The following is a 19,574-nucleotide window of genomic DNA, read 5'->3' on the forward strand; positions in this document are numbered from 1 at the left end:
GGTAACAGAGGTCCTTTAAGACCTATTGTAATATAGTAAACAGATACGGGCAAAGTGATAATGGCAACAATCATAAAGTACTTTACTCTTTACCAAAGACTTCCATAAACATTTTTGGTTTTCTTTTTTTCTTTTTTTTTTAGAGAAAAAGACAGTAATGCAAGTGGGGGGCAGGGGCAGAGGGAGAAAGAGAATCTTAAGCAGGTTCCACGCCTAGCACAGAGCCCGATGTGGGACTCGATCTCACAACCCTGAGATCATGACCTGAGCTGAAATCAAGAGTCAGACGTTTAAGCAGTTGAGCCACCCAGGCGCCCCTATGTTTTCTGTTTTAATGATAACATTACTGGGGCGCCTGGGTGGCTCAGTCGTTAAGCGTCTGCCTTCGGCTCAGGTCATGATGCCAGGGTCCTGGGATCGAGCCCCGCATCGGGCTCCCTGCTCGGCGGGAAGCCTGCTTCTCCCTCTCCCACTCCCCCTGCTTGTGTTCTGTCTCTTGCTATGTCTCTCTGTGTCAAATAAAAAAAATCTTTAAAAAAAAAATGATAACATTACTACTATTAACTGTGTAACTTGGGGCAGGTCAGTAGATGTCTCTAGGTCTTGGTATCCTAATCTGCATATAGGGCATAATCATGCCTACTTCACAGGGATTAGTGAGTGTTAAATGAGAGAACACATGTAGAGCACTTAACAATTGTCTGACTCATAGTAAAGCTCAATAAATGGCAGCTATTATTATCCTCCATTGTCCAAACTCTGTAGTCAAGGAAAAATGGAAGTGTTTTCTGTGACCTTGAGTCTTCCTTAAACTCTCAACTGTTAATGTACCACAAGCTTTGGATGTAAATGACCTCCCCAGGTTTTTTCCATGTCTTTGCTTTTTTCCCCATCTTTCTCATCCCTGCTCCTTGGAAACCAAACTGATTTAAGTACCTTTGTTAATTTTGCTGGTACTAACAGATTAATTGAAGGGATTGGTTGGTTCAAAAAGGAGGTGGCGGGGCACGTGGGTGGCTCTGTTGGTTAAACATCTGACTCTTGATTTTGGCTCAGGTCATGATCTCTGGGTTGTGAGATCAAGCCCCACATTGGGCTCCGTGCTGGGCATGGAACCTGCTTAAGATTCTCTTTCTCCCTTTCCCTCCTCCCCTCTCCCCCCAAAATAAAAAAATAAAATAAAAAGAAGGTGGCACACCTTTACTAACTAATCAAGTAACTCAGTGTTTCTGTGGGCCACTATGAGCCCAAGCGTGACAAGGGTTGGACGGACATATCCTCTGTAAAAATCATTGTGTGATAGCAACAGTCCACGTCTTTACTCAAACTCTCTCACCCAAGGAAGACCTTATCCTGTGCTCACTTCACAGAGCTGTCCTAAGGATCAAACCAGAAAATGGCCTGAAAGCACCCAGCACTACAGCAAGCAAATAGTGAGCGCCCCAAAAACGGGACTCTCCCCTTCACCATCTGACCTTGAGCACAGCAAGGAAAGTGTTGATTTTCTTCCTATTCTCGTTGTTCATATTCAAACACCTGATGATGGCCAAGCCAGTTAAACATGGATTACTTGGGTGCGGTTGGCTATTCTCATGTGCTCCCTGTGATTCTAGGAGATATCGGATAGATTAATAGGAACAGGAAGCTTATCGGTGTAACAAGCAAAGCCAGTATGAAGCTTTGATCATCACTACTAACACTCCCACCAAACACCCTGGCTTCCCATGGAGGATATGTGTGCATGGAAACCACCAGAGCACTGACCACCACACGGAAACCAAGCTTCAGGAAGTCAAGAGTCTAAACGGAGTTTGCAGCTTATAAACGTATACTCACAGAATAAAGCAAAGTTAATACTTTTAAAAAGTAACTACACACTGGGGCGCCTGGCTGCTTCAGTCAACAGAGCATGTGACTCTTGATCTCAGGGTCGTAAGTTCGAGCCCCATGTTGAGTGTAGAGCTGACTTAAAAAAAAAAAAAGGAATCACAAACTATAAGGACAAAAACAAGGATTGACAGGAGCTGGGTAGGGGGAGGCCTGGACTATGAAGGAGCACAGGAGAATTTGGGGAGGTGATAGATTGTTTTATATTTGACTGTACACTGAAGAGTGAGTTTAGGGGATAGAAATTACACCTTAATAAAAAGAACTAGCACAGAGCAGTTTCAAGGTGCCTGGTGTACTTTCATGATATCCCTGTAAAGAGCAGGGAAGGTAAAGAATGCAGGTCTCTGCGGTCAGGTGGGCATTTCCAGCTGCCCACTAAGAGCGAGTCATAACAGTAACAGGTGTTGACTGAGAAGAGTGGATTCATCCTGTGGATAGTGAACAAGAAGGTTAAACTAATGGATTCCTTAACTGATTATAGACATGATTGCAGTTGCACATGTATAAACAAGTTAAGGCTAGAATAATAGAAATCTCAACACCATCAACCAGACCAGGTCTGCCTGGAAGAAATCACGGAAGCAGAATGTCTGACACCTGAAGAGACCTGAGAGGCCATCAAGTCAAACCTGCCAATTCTCTCCAAATTCACAAGGTCAGAAGAAAAGTTCCATGCCCACTTTTGGTGGAAGGAAGAAAAGCTAGTTTTCTCATTTCCTTGCAAACCTATGTAGGACAGATTTATTTTATTCCGATATCTTGTGATGAGTAACTGATATGGCGATGAATGTTTTAATTCACCTTCAGATAGAAAAAACTCTCTTCTTCTGGAGTGGAAATCACTTTCAAGTTTGTTTCCTGCATATCATCTCCTTCCAGAGTAACCACTTTGCATCCAGAGCACTGAAAACATGGGTATATGACATGGTTTACTGTAACTCTGGGAAGCCACGGGACCATGTGGCGGGGATGCTGGGATTGGACAGCAGGTGAATGGGGAGACACTATGCAGGCGCTTTCTCTACCCCCACCCCACACCCCACACACAGAAAAGGGCTAAATAAGCTTCCTAAAGAACACAGCTTAAAACTGGGGCAGATCCAATTAAACTCAGACTATAAACCTGTATTGGTTAGGAGAGGTGAACAAAGGCATGGGGAAAAGGATCTAGAATATTCTAAATAAATGAATAAGACTCTGCTCAGAAAGCGTCTGTGATGGACCAGAGAAAAAGGAAGGTTTAATCCTACCCCAGCCTCCACACCAGTCAAAACCGCGCTTAGAAGCTGGCTTTGGCATGGCTGAATTCCTTTGGCACAAACTCCCTGAGTCTCTGAGACCTATTTTCCACAGAAATGCTAGTTATGTGTTTCAGTCAGGATTAATTTAGATTTTTTTTTTATTCCTACATGTATCAGAATCATTCATCGAGGGGAAGTTCTTATATATCCATTCCCAGAATCCTCTTAAGACATCTGGTCTCATTAGAAGATCAAATAGATCCTCCAGATTCATTAGTTGTTCAACAAAGTGGGAATTAGTTTCTCACTGCTCTTGTGTCTGTGAGATATTTAAGACATAGCTGAGAGAAAAATAACAAAGAAAACGTACAATCTTCTTGACTCACAAAGACAGGTCTTTCACCAATGTGAGGAGGTCTTGAATTTGCTTTTAATTTCCAAAAACACAAGGAAAAAAAGTCCAAGAGTATCGGCCATTGTAAGATTTGAAGATTAGAAGGTGCGTGGGATTTACGATATTACCTCGGAAACACTTCTAATACATTTATAATTAGTGGCTCATCACCTGATTGCAATCTTGTATTCTCTTTCTGTATCTTTTCACAAACATACATAAAAAGTAACCCATGCTGACTATGCGGGCATCAGGTAGAATTGTATTGAGCCATTTTAACTGCTGAGCACAACCCATGTTGTTGCTGAACCAGATTTCTCCCACAGAGTACACTATCTGTAGAGGGTAAGGTATTAAAGAATGCTCTGGACACGCTCTCGAGGCTCAGAAGTGCTAGCTGGTAGATCCACTCTACTGAATGATACCCCAGTGGCCTGAAAGAATTATTGTAGCTTTCTAAAGTGACTCATTCACTCCCAGGGGGTCGTCTGAGCTCAGAGAAAATCTGTCTCACTGATTATTAGTGATTTAGTAATTGGATGGTAGTGATGGACTTCTGATAACCTAGAGATTTGCTTTAGCTTCACTGGCAAAGACCTGTGTTTTCAGAGTCAAAGGTTACACTGCCTATTTGTGTGTGTTTCTTGGGGGTGGGGAGGGGGGCTGTACAAAGTACTGCTTTTCAGAACCTGAATCTGCCAGTCCCAATTTCTGACATTTAGTAGCTGCATCATCTTGAGCCAAGTCACAATTCCACTCCTGCTTCAGTTTCTTCATAGGTAAAATCAAGAGGTGGGTCAAATGATCTCCACCATGTCTTCAAACTCGGGAAAAATCTGGTTTCTAGGCCTGGAATATCTTCCGATGCATATGTGCTGTTTCGAAAGCTACTATTTCATAGTATTAATTTCATCGTTCTCATGCCAGTATTTTGGATTGGAATTAGAATTGGCCCTTATAGGTGTATAGAAAAACAGAACAGCTCACTTATGTGTCTGCATCCCTTCTTCCCTAATCATCTTCCGGCTCTGAAATTGCACGGTTTCTAGGCGTATACAATCTTTTTTTTTTTTCTTTTGCTGTTTATGTGCTATTACATGAACTGTGAGGTTGGGAGTTGTAATTTCCTCTTTCTCATTACAATATTTTGAATAGGAACCAGAATATCTTTTTTGAACCTTGTAGCCATGTAGAAAAACAAAACCACCCACCAAATTCCCTCTGACCCTTCTGTTACCTTAAATAGTAAACAAATGAAATCTGTATTCTCTCCTTTTATACATGGTAGAGAGTGTAACTTGTCCTGGAATAATGAGCAAGGGGTCATTTGCAAAACTGCCTTATTATCCTATTACTCTCCCGGAACAAATATGTGACTTTTCATCTTGGGGTCATAGAGGTATAAGCAATCTGCCTGTATATCACTTGACGGGTAATTTGTTGTGAAGTTACAAGAAGAAGACAAAGGTTTAAAGGGGAACATTGATCTTCCCAAAGGACTATTTAAAAATCACAATTTTGCAGGAAGATAGGGTGAGGACTGGGCTGTAGGTTTCGGGGATGTGTTGGAAGCCATGCCAGAGGAAAGAGGCCTTTTCAGGACTTGCACTTAGCAATGCCAGGTAGGCAATGCCCAATGGATGGCCTACAAAACCTTCCCTAGAGCAATGTTTCTTGAACTGCAGGTCATGCCTCATTAGTGGGTCATGTAACCAATTCAGTGGGTGATGACTGGAAATTTTTAAAAACATGTAAATTAGACTAAAGCAGAATAGAGTAGAAAATATCAAGTGCATGGCATGGAGAAGGTCATGTAATGTCTAGTCAAACTCTGGTTCATTTTATGTGTGTGTATGTACGTTTCTGTGTGTGTGTGTGTGTGTGTGTGTGTGGTAGAGAGGGAGAGATCTGTTTCGGTACACCAAGTTCCAATGTAAAATATATTCTTACTGCAGGTCATAGTTTAAAAACTTGAAAGCCATTGCCCTGGAAAAATACATGGCGATGCACATGTCTCAATGTTGGCGTCCAACAACTTGCTCTATTTTGTGACAAATTTATAAACACAAGGAAAAGGAATTCTTTCAAATGTGAACAGTCACCTTCTAACTCTAAATTTAAACTGCCCCTAAATTATTCTAAATTCTACTTTTTCTTCTCTGAAAAATACTTATATTGAATCACTCTTTTCAATGCAAGCTCAAGGCAAAACAGGAAGTGGGTCAAGTTTGTCTTTCTTTCCTGGGGGCACTTCCTACCCCTTTTAAGCACCCCCACTAATGTCTGTACTTTCTTTCCCTTTCCTTTTTTCAAAGCATCTTCTCATGAAAGACTGATAAATGCATTAAATAACAATATAAATGACTGATAATGCTTTAATCTGCCCCATTCCCAAAGGATTTACATTTTAGCCAAATATGAAACCTCACACCCCATAAAAGAATGTCGAATTTAGCTACAGGGGGGAGGAAAAGAGAATTTTGGAAAGGAAGAGTGCTTTCCTAGCACTCTTAAAATCCTACCTGTGGCTGTCTATATTCTCTTCATAATGTTTCCTTTTTGACATGTAAATGATATGCATAATTTCTTCCCCTGTGTATTTGTGAAATACAACTTCAGCTGTCTTTTTTAAATAGATATTTATGAAACTGTCTTATCATAAATCTTTGAGAGGAAATATTTTTTGTCTAACTCAACTTTGCATTCATCTTACACCCAACTTACTGTCTGGCAAATTTAAGTCCTCAATTAGTAGTACTTATGACTGTTTATTATAGAATTGCACTACTCTATAACATATGTGGTGATATTGTTTCCCAATGTCAAACTAGGAAAAAGCACAACTGCTTATTTTTATGCTGAATATCAGATAGTATTATGTAAAATCTCCAGACACTTGTCATAAAACCACAATAATGACGATTTTAAAAGAACACTAATTTATTGAGTATGAAATGTATGCCAGACTACCAGTCCTAGATATTTTGCCTACATGGTCTCATTTCTTCCTTGCAAAACCTCGTCAATGGTGAAAGTATTGTTATGCCCTCCATACCCCCTATACCATAAACACCACAGGTATAATTTTACAGATGGGAAAACTAAGCCTAGAAATTAACATCCTGCCTACGAAGATACAGTTATTCAGTTATTAAGTCATAGCAAACAAAGCTCTAACTCAAAGTGAGTCCATCTGCCCGCAAAGGTCAGTCGTGCTTTCCTCACTTTTACATTTCTTAATGTTGTATCTAAAATTATCGTTTTCTTTTTCATTTCAGATACCTTACTGGCCGTCTGAAGGACAAAGCTGTGAGTGTAAGAACACCAGAAAGTTTTCTTTGTTTTTGTTTTTCATGAAAAACGCTTTGATTATCACAGAGTGGTTACATACCCAGAAAATATCTGGCCTGACCGTGCTAACTCAAGGCATTCTGCTTGTCCTCTGCATTTGGTATCTATCTCCACTTTCAGCCCTCTTTAAATGGAGAGATAAAGTACAAGAGAGTAAAGAGCTGGATACGTCAACACTCTTAACCGCCTGGTGGTAGTATTCTATCAACTTCTTTGGCTCTGTTCAGATAACTTTTTTGTTTCCCTGTACAAATCGCAGTGCTTAGTAAAGACTGCTATGAAAAGCGGTCTCCCATTTGCACACAACTTTCATATTCCCTGGTCTATCTACACAGACAGTTTTCAACAACCACCCTTTATATTAAAAGTCGGCTCTGTATTGTCCTTCTCGTAAAGATTTTAAATCTCCTCCAAAAGTCCTAGGTGTTCAGAAGCCACAGATCTTTAGCAGCTATGTCTACCCATGACAGTAAAAGGAAGAAATTGATTTTGCAACAGATATACTGAGAAATCAAATCCAGGATTCACCTTTGCTCTTAAAACAGAGAATGAAACCACTGACTACCAAATGTGCTTTGGTAGCTACTCTTGGATTCCAAACTTCGATATCACTTTCCTATATTAATTCAGTCTTAAGTTTCAGGAAATAAAATAATTACGTAGTTAAACAGAGATCTTTATACAAACATGTACTGTGTTTACAATGTACCAATCCATTAAAATCAACGACAGACATAGATTATGAGAACTAAAACCCGAGCCAAGTAGACTAGCACTCACCATTTGCCCAATCCCCATCCAATGACAGTAAACATCCTATTGGAATCTGCTCCGAAAACAAAGCTTTACCAACCTAATGTCAAGGTAAACAGGTAGTAAATACCTATTTGAGACTAGTAGCCAGTGGTATCATTTTCATTCTCTAGGGTCTAAACACAACGAAACGCTGGCATTTTTTCTTTTAAATTGGCACCATTATAATATAGCTTTTTACTTGGTAATTTTTTAAAAAGTTCACAAGGTGCTGGCTCACAGTGCCTTAAATTTTCTAGCCATAAACCATCTGAGTTAAAGGGAGTAAGTAAAGACATTCTACTATTCAGAAAAAAAAATTTTTTTTCCCCTATACTTTACATGAAATGCCATCCCCCCCTAAACTAAGAGCTACAGAGAATAAAAGCCCCATCAAGTTAAGCTGTGACAGTCCTGAAGTCAAGGTCCTAAGATTCTTCTACTCTGTAAATCATACAAAGAAGAAAAGTAAGGAAAACATATTTTCAACACCAAGTATATATTAATTAGGAACAGAGTTAGGTCTCATTTGAAAGGGGGATTGTAAGTTGTAATAGCCCATGACGTACCTTAAGTTCTCTGAAGAAGATACTACTCCTGGCCCACTCAACAATAGAGAAGAGGGTTTGATCAGCCATTTTGCACATAAGCCCAAACGTGCTCAGCTTTTCGTGCTTGCTTCGGTTAGCTTGTTCTTGCTGCAAATAGGCCATGATTTTAGCCTGGACTTGAGGCTCATCTGGCTCACACTTCAGAAGTTCCAGTATCAGATGTGGGATGCTTGCCGGGGAGCTCGTCTGGTAACTATCCATGTAGGAATAGCCCATTATTGACTCTGGTGAGCTGGTGTAGGGATCTGGGTACTCAGACTTGATGGCCCGGTTAGGAAAGTGACTGTATGTTTGGTAACCTTGCAGGCTGCCATGAGGTGGCATTGTCATGCTAATAGGGGATGTTACAAAGGGACTTCTGTCATAGTCTGTAGGAGGCAAGGCAGCGTGGTTCAGAGGTAGGCCTTTGGAGGCAGAATGGATGTTCTGAATGGCAGAAGAGATGGTGAGCTCAGAGGGCATTGCTTGGATCACCTGAGACATGGCTTCTAGTTTAAGTCCATTGGCTCGGATGAGGGCTTTTTTCTGTTGCTTTAGGGCCCTGTCTCTCTTGTACATTGGCCCGAATTTATTCCTTCCCCCGCGCATTCGGTCAGCCCTTACCGCTGTGGGGAAATAAAAAAAAAGGAGTAAGGGTATAAATAAGATGCAAACTATTAGCATTCTCTACATCTCCAGCTATTGAGAAATGTTGAAAATTGACCAGAAGTGTTAGGTGTGTGGTTGTTTTCATTACAATGGCCCATAAAGATACCCCCCCACCACCCCACAAGCCATTTTTGAATTCTTTCCTCTTTAAGTGTTTGTCATCAAAAAAGTATTTTGGATGCATAGGGACATATTAACCCTTTGGTAGACAGTGAGGGTTTCATAATTTTTGCTACACACGGGATACTACAGATTGCTAAGAAAGAGTATCAGTTTCTATTATGCCAGTTATGTCAGAATTCTCTTTACGGAAACCCAAACTACTAAGAGGAAAAAATAAAAAATCAACCCATTTCTGGATCGAGTTGTGAATATTTTCCCTGAGAATATCTTCATTCCTCAAAGCCGTTTTGACTAATTTGCTGCAAAAGGGTTGGGCACATGCTCTTCCTGGAAAATCATTTTCACCTGGACTTGATGAGCACACATCAGATAACCACTGGTTATTGTTTTTAATTTAAGAAGAACTGGACATAATTAAAGCAAATTCATTTCAGAAGGTGTCAAGACAGTCTACCATCACAGTGCTGTGTGGACTCTGGGACCATGTCAAATAAGTGAGTTAGCAGTAGTCTCCAAGCCCACAGTGGCCAATGGCAATTAGACAGAAACCAGCGATCTCTGACAGCTTCTGACATGTTGAAATTGCTGGAGGTTAAGTTTTTGAGCTTTTGATCTTAGGATTAGTATAGCATTAAACATTTATTGTGAATGCTAGGTATCTAGAATATTGTGCAAGTTTTTCATCTGGATGATAATTTATTGAACATTCCACTTTTTCATATCACTGTTAAGGAAGTATGGTTATGCCCCACGAGTGACTTAGTAATACTTTTTAAGGTAAAGAAATGCAACCTTTTCTTTTCATTAAAAAAAAAGAGAGAGAAATCAAATGACACCATATGAAGCCACAACATTTACTTGTGTGTGTGTGTGTGTGTGTGTGTGTGTTTTGTTTTGTTAAGTAGGCTCCATGCCCAACGTGGGGTTTGAACTCATGACCCCGAGATCAAGTGTCACATGCTCTACCGACTGAGGCAGCCAGGCGTCCCACAACATTTACTCTTTGACATTTTATATTTTGAGTCTCATATGACAGTATGCATCTCCCACAATATTTTGCTGTTTGGAAAATAATAAAGTGAGTGGTAATAAAGAAATTAGTGAGCATTTCTTTCTTGATATTTCTCCATCTCTTCTTAATAGCAATACAGAGGGGCACCTGGGTGGCTCAGTCCGTTAAGCCTCTGCCTTCAGATTCCTGAGGTCCTGGAATTGAGCTCCAGGGCGCCTCTCTGCTCAGCAGGGAGTCTGCTTCTCCCTCTCCCCCTCCCCCCATTCATGCTTGCTCTCTCTCTCTCTGAAATAAATAAAATCTTAAAAAATAAATAAAATAAAAGCAATACAGAGTTAACAGTTCCAATGATAACCAAAGTGGCTACTTCTATTGGGAAAGAATCTATTAGCAATTTAGCAGATTTATTTGAAATCTTTTGAGTATTTCTATCAAGTCTGAGTGCCACATCACAGGAAAGCTCCACACACAACTAGCCTGTGCCTCATTGATCAACTAAAATGCACTCTTGTATCTGGCACATAACGGTGACATGTATCTCTTATTATTACTTTATTTGCACTGTAGTTAATCTGTGGAAAGTCAGTAGGCTGGAGGCTAAGAAATAGCAACACACCAAAATAGTCCATGAACTACAGACTACTTACTTACAGCGACCACATATTAACTTTCCTCCCTGCCAACCTGTACATTGTAAATACAGTTTACTCTCACAACGTAAAGTCTAACATGGCTTTTGGGGAACCACTACCTTATTCCTGTCAAACCAATGCTACTGATTTAATAGTTCATTATTTTTCATGTTTCCTACTTTTCAACTTCATTTCGCAGCCTTCATCATTATCTTAAAAAAAAGAAACGTGCTTTCCCACATTATCAAAATTGATAATCTACACGAGAAACCCCATTGCACAATTAAAGGCTTTAACTCTTGCTCAGGAGCCATGAAATTAATAGTAACAATTGTGACAAGTAAACAATTTAAAAGATTAAAATCAGACTTTTACTAGAGCATCCGATCAGAAAACTTAAAAGTATTTTTTTTTAGTTTTTGCAAATGTTTAAAACCTGTTCTCAGTTGAATCACGTTAGTCTTGTTTTCATCTAACCTGGCCTTTTTAGCATCAAATCCATCTGCTCGCCAAACTAAAAAAAAAAGAAAAAAGTGGGGGGAGGGAAACTCTGATATTTAAATTTTTTCCTAGTAGATGTCCCCAGTGTTTAAATGATACTCAGACATCTCTGCTGACAAAACATAAAAGATCTTACGTTATTGTCCACGGTGTTAAAAGACTAGGAAAATAATGTTATCATATTCTAAGTACAATGTTATTTTAAATCTTATGTCCTTGGAGAGTTTTAACAGGCAGTAGTCTTTGGAAGAAACTTACCTTCTAGCTTCATTCCAACACTTAGACATTTTTGAAATCGACAGTAAGGACAACGCTTTCTCTGTGTTTTATCAATTTGGCAGTTCTGGTTTTCTATACATGTGTACCTTTTATTATTTTGGACTGTTCGCTTAAAAAATCCCTACAAGACAGAGAAAATAGTGAGGCATATTAAAAATCTAACACCCATCTTTTCCATTGTTTCATTTTAAGGAAATCACCAATAAATCTTTTCATTGAACCAATGAGCCCTTCCATGGTTCTGTGGTTTGTTTCACATTTTAACAAGATTGACCCTCCAAAACAGCACCGGCCCAAAGTGGAGATTTTTCTAGCATTTGAGTTCTATTCCTAAAATTATATCAAATCTCGGGGAGATTTGGATACACACCATTTCATCTCAACAGTCAGAGAAAAATACATTCTATATTGACTAGTATTAAAAAAACACACACACATCTGTTTTCTTATTAATCTATTCCAGGTAAGGTACTCATGGAGATCTGCACTGTTTGTAAGCAGTCTGATAGAATTTTAGTGGCAAACTATTGTAAAATAACAGTGGAAAATTGAATAGCAAAACACCCCAGATTTTTTTTTTTTTTTACAAACGTCAGCACTTGATAAGAGCAAAAGGATTTAAAGAGTAAAATGGGTAAGTGTTCATAATTCCATTGGAATACATTCAAGTTGGGGAACTCTTAAAAAAAAAAAACAAAGAAAGGTGAAACTAATGGAAAAGAAAATCATGTGTAGCAGAGAGGTGAATTTTAGCACAGTGTTTTTCTTATATTGCACCCAAAAGAATTCATCAAAAACAAATTTTGTAGCTTCATAATACAATAATAGCTTTACCAGGATGGTATATTCTTTATGTTTATCCTACTAGCCATAAAGTGAAACAATCTTATTTTGTTATAGAGAATGAAAGGATTTTCCTGCCAGTGGTTTAAGTATTTGTAACTGAGCTTTCTCCTTTAAAAAATGTTGAAAAATAGCAAGTATCAAGTTGACTGGGACTATATTAAAAAGGTCTGAGATAAATTCTTGATGTATGGTTGAGATTATTAGGAACAATAAAGTACATTTTACATATTAAAACTTCTTGCATTTAAATAGGTCATATAATTTATTTATGAAAGCTACACTTAACTATAAACTGAGATGTGGTTTCTTATTCTTTATGATATAAATTTCAAAAAAATCTTAAGAATTGTTTTTGGAATAAATAAGGATAAAATCACATAGTTGAGAATTTAGACTTTTACCTGTGGATAAAAAATGTTTAGACTTGCAGCACAGAATAGTCTGAAGTTAAAATATATTTGGGAAATCCTTTGTCATGTTTCCTCTCAAGAACGATGCTTTAAATATATATAAGTCAAGCAAAATCAATATTTAGGACTGTTAGAAATAGAAGTCTTTCTACAGTTACATCACTTTACCACAATAAAATATTTTAAAGCCATGAGACTGGCAAAGTTTTCTAAACAGCATAATTTTTTTTTTTTTTTTTGCCTTTGGAATTAAACACATATTTCAAAGAATCATCTCCCTAAGACTTTTCTCTCATTTTTAATTGAGTCCAAAAAAGACAGCCTAAATTTAGCTTTAGAAAGCAATCCAATGGTTTATTTTGGTTTTGAACCTTGTATTTGTCAGGTAGCAATGTGTAAGCAAACCTTGCAGCTTTCACAGGTGAGGAGCCCATAATGGTATCCAGACACTTTATCTCCACACACCGGGCAGAGCTCTTCAAGATCTTCATCATAGGAGTAATTCACCATTTTAAACTGAGACACTGAAACAAAAGAAATGTATATATGTAGCTAATTAATTCACACGGTAGGTTGTAATCCTGCAGTGAGAAGCATTTTGGTAATTGGTGGGCAAATATCACAGGTAAAATATAAAATAAAAATATTTTTTTTATCCAGGAGTAGTGAAAAACTATTTTTATACAATGAAAGTAAAAGATCTTTTGGACTCAGCGGGCACGCACTTCCTATTTTTTAACTGAAAAAGAATTCCCACTTGTTTTGTTAAGAATTTTAAACTTACCAGTGTTGAACACAAAGCTCATAACTGCAAGGCAGCAAATCAGACTAGAAACATGAATCGCAGAAAATAACACTTTAGAACTTTAAACCTCCTAAAGATCCAAAAATGTCACCTTTGCCTAGGAGAGAGAAACAAGCACACACAGTCTCCCACTCTTGAACTAAGTTTGCTGCAAGTACACCTCGCTCAACAGGAGAGCAACTCCGACTTGCAAACACTTGACGGAGAGCCTGAAGCCCCAGAAACCTGCTTCTCAGCAGCAAGCCCCACTTGAACCACAGCCTGCTGCTCCCTACGTTCAAATCTGTTAGATTAATTGAAACATTCAGCTCCATATCGACAGGACTCCTGTTCTGGATACTTTCACCTCTTCACACTTGAAAATCTCCTGTAAAAATAGAGAAGGAAAAGAGAGAGGACGCCGGGCAGAGAGAGAGAAAAAGGAAAAGATACACACGAGGGTTTGGTTTCGTCGCAAAGTCCTGTGATAAACTTCACATGTTTCCGATAATCAGTGCAAAATATAAACACCTCCGGATCGCCCTGTTAAAGTTAAACAGAGATCAGGCCGTGGCTCCGCGAGGTTCACTGCGGGGACCGAGTAACCGCCTTCCGCCGGACGCAGCTCTGCGAAGGCGCCTTTGCAGCCAAAAGATGGATAAACTATGCACAGGAAGGACAGTGGCCGGGAGATAATACCTGACCTAATCCCTTCCCGAGACTCACCCAGGGTCAGGTGTCGGAGGGCGGACGCACCGGGTACCTGCGGTAAGGGGCAGGTCCGCGCAGCCCGGCACCCTAACCCTTCCGGGCACCTTCCTGTGAAACCCCGGGGTACACTCGCCTCTCGCCCCTTGCTCGGCTACACACAGGCGCACTAAAGCAGAGTCGAGTTTAAGTTAATCAGTGGCACTTGCAGGGGGCGGGGCGGGGGGGGGGCGGGGAACCGATGGCCGGACAGAAGTTTCCTCTGATTTGTTTACCAAAAAGGAAAGAGAGAAATAGCCCCCACCGCATCCCCGAAGTTCCCGGCCACTCCATCACCATAATGTGGCCTCTTCGACAATGACTCGTTCTTTTCCTTATTCTTTTTAAAATAAAGTTCTTTTTTTCTTTATGGATTCTGCAGGCCTCCGGAAAGGGCCGTGGGGAGGTGCGGTCACTTGCACCACTTCGAGGCTGAGGGCCGAGCACAGACCCGCTGAGTTTGAGCCATCTCTTCCCGAACCACAGAGCCCTGGTCTGGGGCTTAAACCCGAGTGAGTTAGCCAGAGTTTGGAGATAGGGGGTGGGGTCCCCGTGAAAGATGTTCCCGTAGAGGCAGGCGCTTGGGCTCCGTAAAACAAGAGATACCGAGCGCAGTCCTCCCAGCGGTGCCAGCCCTAAGAGGTCCGCGCTCGGGTTTTGGGAAGCTGGGGGTTTGGGGGAACTGAGGGTTCGAGAAGTTCGTTTATAGCTCCATCTCTCCCCAAACTTAAACTATTGCTTTGTGGCGTGTTTTAGGGACGGGAAAGAACTGTACTTTATTGTTTTTATTCTCCCAAAAAAGTAAAGTCTAAACTTCGCACCTAAGGGGCACAGCGAGGCAAACGTTTGCAGGAGGATTCGGTGCCCACCTCGGGGATCCAACCCCAAAAGGAACGGAGTTGAGGGTGGGGACCCTCTTGGACAAAGAGTCCGTGTGGGTAGACAGTTGCCGCTGTGCAAGACTGGGGCATCTTTCAGTTTCCCAGGTGCTGTACCCAAGTAGGCATTTGAAGAACGGAATCCGTTAGGGCAAAGAAGTCCCTGTCTTAAGAAAGTGAAGAGGACGGTGGGGCCTTGTAAAGCTAGGACCGCAGAGAGGCACGCAGAGAAATTCCCCCTAAGTTGGACGCGCTATGCTGTCCCGCAACCCAATGGCGGGTCCCCTTTCTGATCGGATTAGGACGACTAGGGCGCATCCCCGGCGGAGACCAGAGCAAGCATGGTAATGGGGTCCCATCCCCAGGGACTGCCCTCGAGGTGTAGGCCGCGTGGCCTAGGGAAAAGTCGTGTCGTGGCCCTTCCCACGCTGTTTTCGAACCCGGCGTGAGCGAGCGGCCGGCGACTTCTCCTGAGCCCTGGGCACAACGGAGGGCTAACTTCTGCTTTGGGGCAGTAGGTCGTGTCAAGAACTCCCCTCCCGAACTTTACAGGGAAAATATTACAGTGGCATTTCCCTCCCATTTCCCCCCACCCCCTGAACCGTTATTCTTGCCTCCCCTGCTTCTTGATCCAGCGTTTCTCTGAGCCTCTTTTCCCGAGTCTCAGAAACGCGCGCGCCGGAACGAGCAGCAGGAACTTTCCTTTTGCACCCAAGATCGCGCTGGCCTCACGGGCGCCCAAAGGGTTGTCCCTCTCCGCAGCTCAGGCGGAGGGTTCCCAGATCCGGCTCCCGGCGCCCGGGTCCCCCACGTCCCCACTTCGCGGGAATCCCAGGTGAGGGCGAGAATGCCTCTTTGGGCCAACCGGGTTCCTCCAGCAGCCAACCCTCAAGTTAGTCTCAGGGGCCGCAGCCCCCAGGGGACTTCCACAGCCCTTCCTGGAGGGTTGGAGAGACCCCAGGATCACGGTGGGGTAAGCGACCCAGAGGCCTAACGCACGTCTTGCCGCCACCCCGTTCCCCCAGCCCAGCCGGGCGACGTCAGGGCCCCCGGGGCAGAGCGCTGCAGGCGCGCCGCCTATCCCGTACCGCGGCGTGTACCAACCCCAAACTCTGGTCGGACTCTGCTCTCAACACCTTCCCGGCCCTTTCAAGTTCGCTCAAGGGGATGGCAGGAAGCGTTCCGGGATCACAGGCCCGCCTGCCCGCACATCCTGCGCGCTGGAAGGGGCGAGGATGGAAGAGCGCCGGGGACTTTTCCTAGCATTGTTCCCTCCCCAGCCCAGAGCAACTGCGATAAACTTCTGAAGGGCTCATACAGCCAGATCTAGAGTCGCTGTTTTGGAATGCGGCGAAAATATTGCCAGCAGAGTTTGCTTTTTTGTTGTTGTCAGCAATCAAGAGCTGGCAAAACAAATAGGACTTCCATACTCCCAGTTCTCGAACTGAAGCAGAGGCATTAAGCTAAACCGCTGCCCCCCTCCCTCAACTAACTCGGCAATACCCGCGCAGAAGATGGGGTTGGGGTAACTTTGGATCTCTTCAGTTCTGCCTGCAGTTCTGAAGTTGTCCAAATTATGCCGGCGCCCAGTTGTCCGCATGGGCGTTTGGGGGTGCCCACATGCATTCTAACGCCGCTAGGACAAGCTTTTCCGGGGTCATCTTCTCTTTCTGTAGTTGACTTTGCTAGGCGGGGTTTTTTTCCTCCACACAAGAGCACTGATTAAAGTTCTCACCGATTCAGTGACTGAGAACCTGCTCCGGTTTCCAGTGAGGCATTCCATTTCTTAGAATGATCTTATTATTCTGAAGTATCTGTAGCCTGAAGGCGCCCCCCCCCCACCCCCGCCGCCTCGGGTTGCCATAGATCTCGAAGCCTCTCTTTTCTTAATTAGAAGCGGCCAATTAGGCATTGCTTGGAAAACCTCCGCCCCGCATTGTTCAAGAGCCATAAACTTTTATGCCTGTCCCTGGGGTGGGGGGCCTGCCGCCCGCGAGCTGCCCCACAGCCCGGCGGCCGCGAGAGCCCAGCCGGGTAGCTCAGCGCCCGCGAGGGGTGGGCGGCTGAAGCCCGCAGGGCGAGCCCGGGGTGGCGTGGCCGCGGGAGCCCGAGCGCCGCGCAGCGCCTCCTTACCTTGCATGTTTTCCGGCATCTGCCCCTGTTCCCCATGCGATCGAGCCAGTCCCAGGGCTTCCGTCTCCACTTTGGGCAGCATGACAAGGCGGCCGCGGGCGGGGATAGGGGGTCCGTGTCCGTCCGGAAGCCCAGCACCTGGACACGGGCAGCACAGATTCAACTCCGGCGGAAAAAAACGAAGGGCGACCGGGGTGCCGGCTCACCCACCCGCTCGCGGGAGCGTGCCTCCGCCTCCTCCCGGGGTCGCGGGTCAGGACCCCTGAGCCCCGTCCAGTCTCGCAACTCCGGAGCCGCCCCCAAGCCGCTGGGAGGAGATGGCGGGCTACGAGATGCGGCGAAGACTGCGTCCCGGCGCCTTGGTTTGGCGCGGCGAGGGCGGCGGCGGCGGCGGCGGCGAGGGCGCAGCTGCCCGGGGCGCGGATCCGAGTGCGGCCGAGCTCCGGGCGGGCAGCGGAGACGGCGGCGGAGCGGCTGGTGCTGCCGCCGCGGCGGTGCCGCTGCCGCTGCTCCCGGACGGCTCGGGCGACTTCTACCCCTCCCTCCACCCGCCCTCTGGCTCAGGATCGCCAGGGGTCTCTCTCTCTCTCTCTCTCGCCTCACTTCTCCTCTCCGCCCCTTCCCCCGTCTCTGCTTCCCTCTCGCTCACTATCACAAGTGTGAAGTTGTGAAGTTCCAGCCTCCCTCTCCTGCCTCGTTTACTCCTCCTGCGTGTCCGAGAGCAGTCCTTCCAGCCCCGAGGGTGACGGTGCTGGCAAGGAAAGGGGGAAGATGAGGAGGAGTGGGGAGGTAAGTAAGCCGGGGCTAAGGGGAAGGCTGGGATGAGGGGTGATGACAGTGAATGGGGACGCGGGTTCCGGACTAGGTCGGACACCAGCCGCCAGCCAATGAGGATGAGGCGCATGCTCCAGTCCCCTCGCCTGCCCCAACCTCACCACCCCGCCTTAACCCCCTCCCACCCCACCCTGACCTGGGGCGGGGGATGTGAATGCTGCCGGGTCTTCCAGCTAGTGAGAGGCGACCTCTGTCTGAGCGCAGCGGCGGAGGACGGGAGGCTAGGGCGGCGATTTATTTCTGCGAGCTGGGGGGAAGCCAGAAGGGACGCGGGAGTGTGTGGGTGTGCGTGCGTGTCTCCGCGCGCGTGTCGGGTCAGGGGCTGGAGGGGGGAGTTAAACACCCATTTGAACAACCTAAAGGAGAAAAGAGATGTTGAATTCAGTGGACCGCTCTTCTCCAAAGAGCGGGCCTGCTCTCCAGGGTCTCCCGGCTTCATTAACCCCTCAGCATTCAGTCCGAAAAGGCCCCACCGTGGACCCCGGGAGTCCTGGAGTGGCCGAGCGTCCCGGCCCACCGAGGAGACAGCCATATGGCCGCACGTTCACTCACTTGCCGGAAATCTGAGAAACAGCTATCCCTGTTTCCCCACTCTACCAGTTCCGTCACTGGTAGACTAGTAAACACCCCACCCCCTCCAGCCCAAGATTATATTGGCGGCAGACTTCCTAAATGTTAGTGAACTGCGTGTCCAAGTAGAATGCAAAGACCGAACTAGGCTTTCCTTTTTCATTCTGGTGTCTCTGGTGGGACCATCCACATGAGGCCCAGAGGCCCAGCACTTCTAATAAAGTTTTAAAGAACCATCTGTTACGTAAGCTCTTCAGCCACCAGCCCAGCCACATCTTCAAAAAGTTTTCAGATCTCATCCCAACAAGATGAAAAACATTTTTTTCCAGCCTCATGACTGCATATGAAATGCCTCATATTCAGTGTCTGCTGCAAGACTGGGTAATTATCAGAGTCCACCCACAAGGGGGTGAATTTGAATCTCAAAAGATCTGAATTTATTCTATTTGAATGGCATGGAGATCACACATTCAAACTGTCCAGTCCAGTATTTGATGAATTGGAAAACACTCCAACCATCGCCATGATTAATCTACACTTTTGCATGAAACGGGTTGTTTATCACCTACCGGTGTCTGGCAATTCAGAGGCTGTTGGCTCTCTAAATTGTTCTTTTTGTAATTTTGTTCTTTAATATATATTCAGAATCTAAGTTATTTAAATCTCAGTTTTGTAGCATCATCAAATTTCATAAAAATGTTTAAACTTGGGGGGAGGGAGACTGTCCATTAGTTTGGAAAGTGCAGTGGGCTGTGGTTGCCAAAATTAGGGACCCTTAAGATGCTCAGATTTCTGTGATAGTATCTAACACTGTCAATCCATTTTCAGTATTACTAGTTGTTTTAAATACCATTGTGAATTAAGTGCATATATATATATATATATATATATATATATA

General features: G+C 44.0%; 1 protein-coding gene across 5 annotated transcripts in view; it reads right to left on the minus strand.

Moving 5' to 3' along the window:
- NR5A2 (nuclear receptor subfamily 5 group A member 2) overlaps window positions 1-19,574 on the minus strand; it is a 137,644-nt gene that overhangs the window by 108,189 nt on the left and 9,881 nt on the right. Inside the window, exons 1-5 of one of the 5 annotated variants that reach the window (XM_045877082.3) lie at window positions 17,922-18,091; window positions 17,273-17,410; window positions 13,136-13,254; window positions 11,454-11,595; window positions 8,238-8,884 (exon numbers count right to left, since the gene is read on the minus strand). In XM_045877082.3, the coding sequence (XP_045733038.1) occupies window positions 8,238-8,884; window positions 11,454-11,595; window positions 13,136-13,254; window positions 17,273-17,354 (990 nt within the window). In that variant the 5' untranslated portion in view covers window positions 17,355-17,410; window positions 17,922-18,091. Of the gene's footprint in view, window positions 1-8,237; window positions 8,885-11,453; window positions 11,596-13,135; window positions 13,255-13,971; window positions 14,216-14,240; window positions 15,685-16,243; window positions 16,853-17,272; window positions 17,411-17,921; window positions 18,092-19,574 lie in introns of those variants that run through there. The other 4 variants (XM_064594038.1, XM_064594040.1, XM_045877083.3 and 1 more) reach the window with 4 other exon arrangements.

This window comes from Mirounga angustirostris, unplaced genomic scaffold, assembly GCF_029215605.1.
Source record: "Mirounga angustirostris isolate CCGP_5_RB_7025 unplaced genomic scaffold, mMirAng1.0.hap1 SCAF_6, whole genome shotgun sequence".
Classification (NCBI taxonomy): domain Eukaryota; kingdom Metazoa; phylum Chordata; class Mammalia; order Carnivora; family Phocidae; genus Mirounga; species Mirounga angustirostris.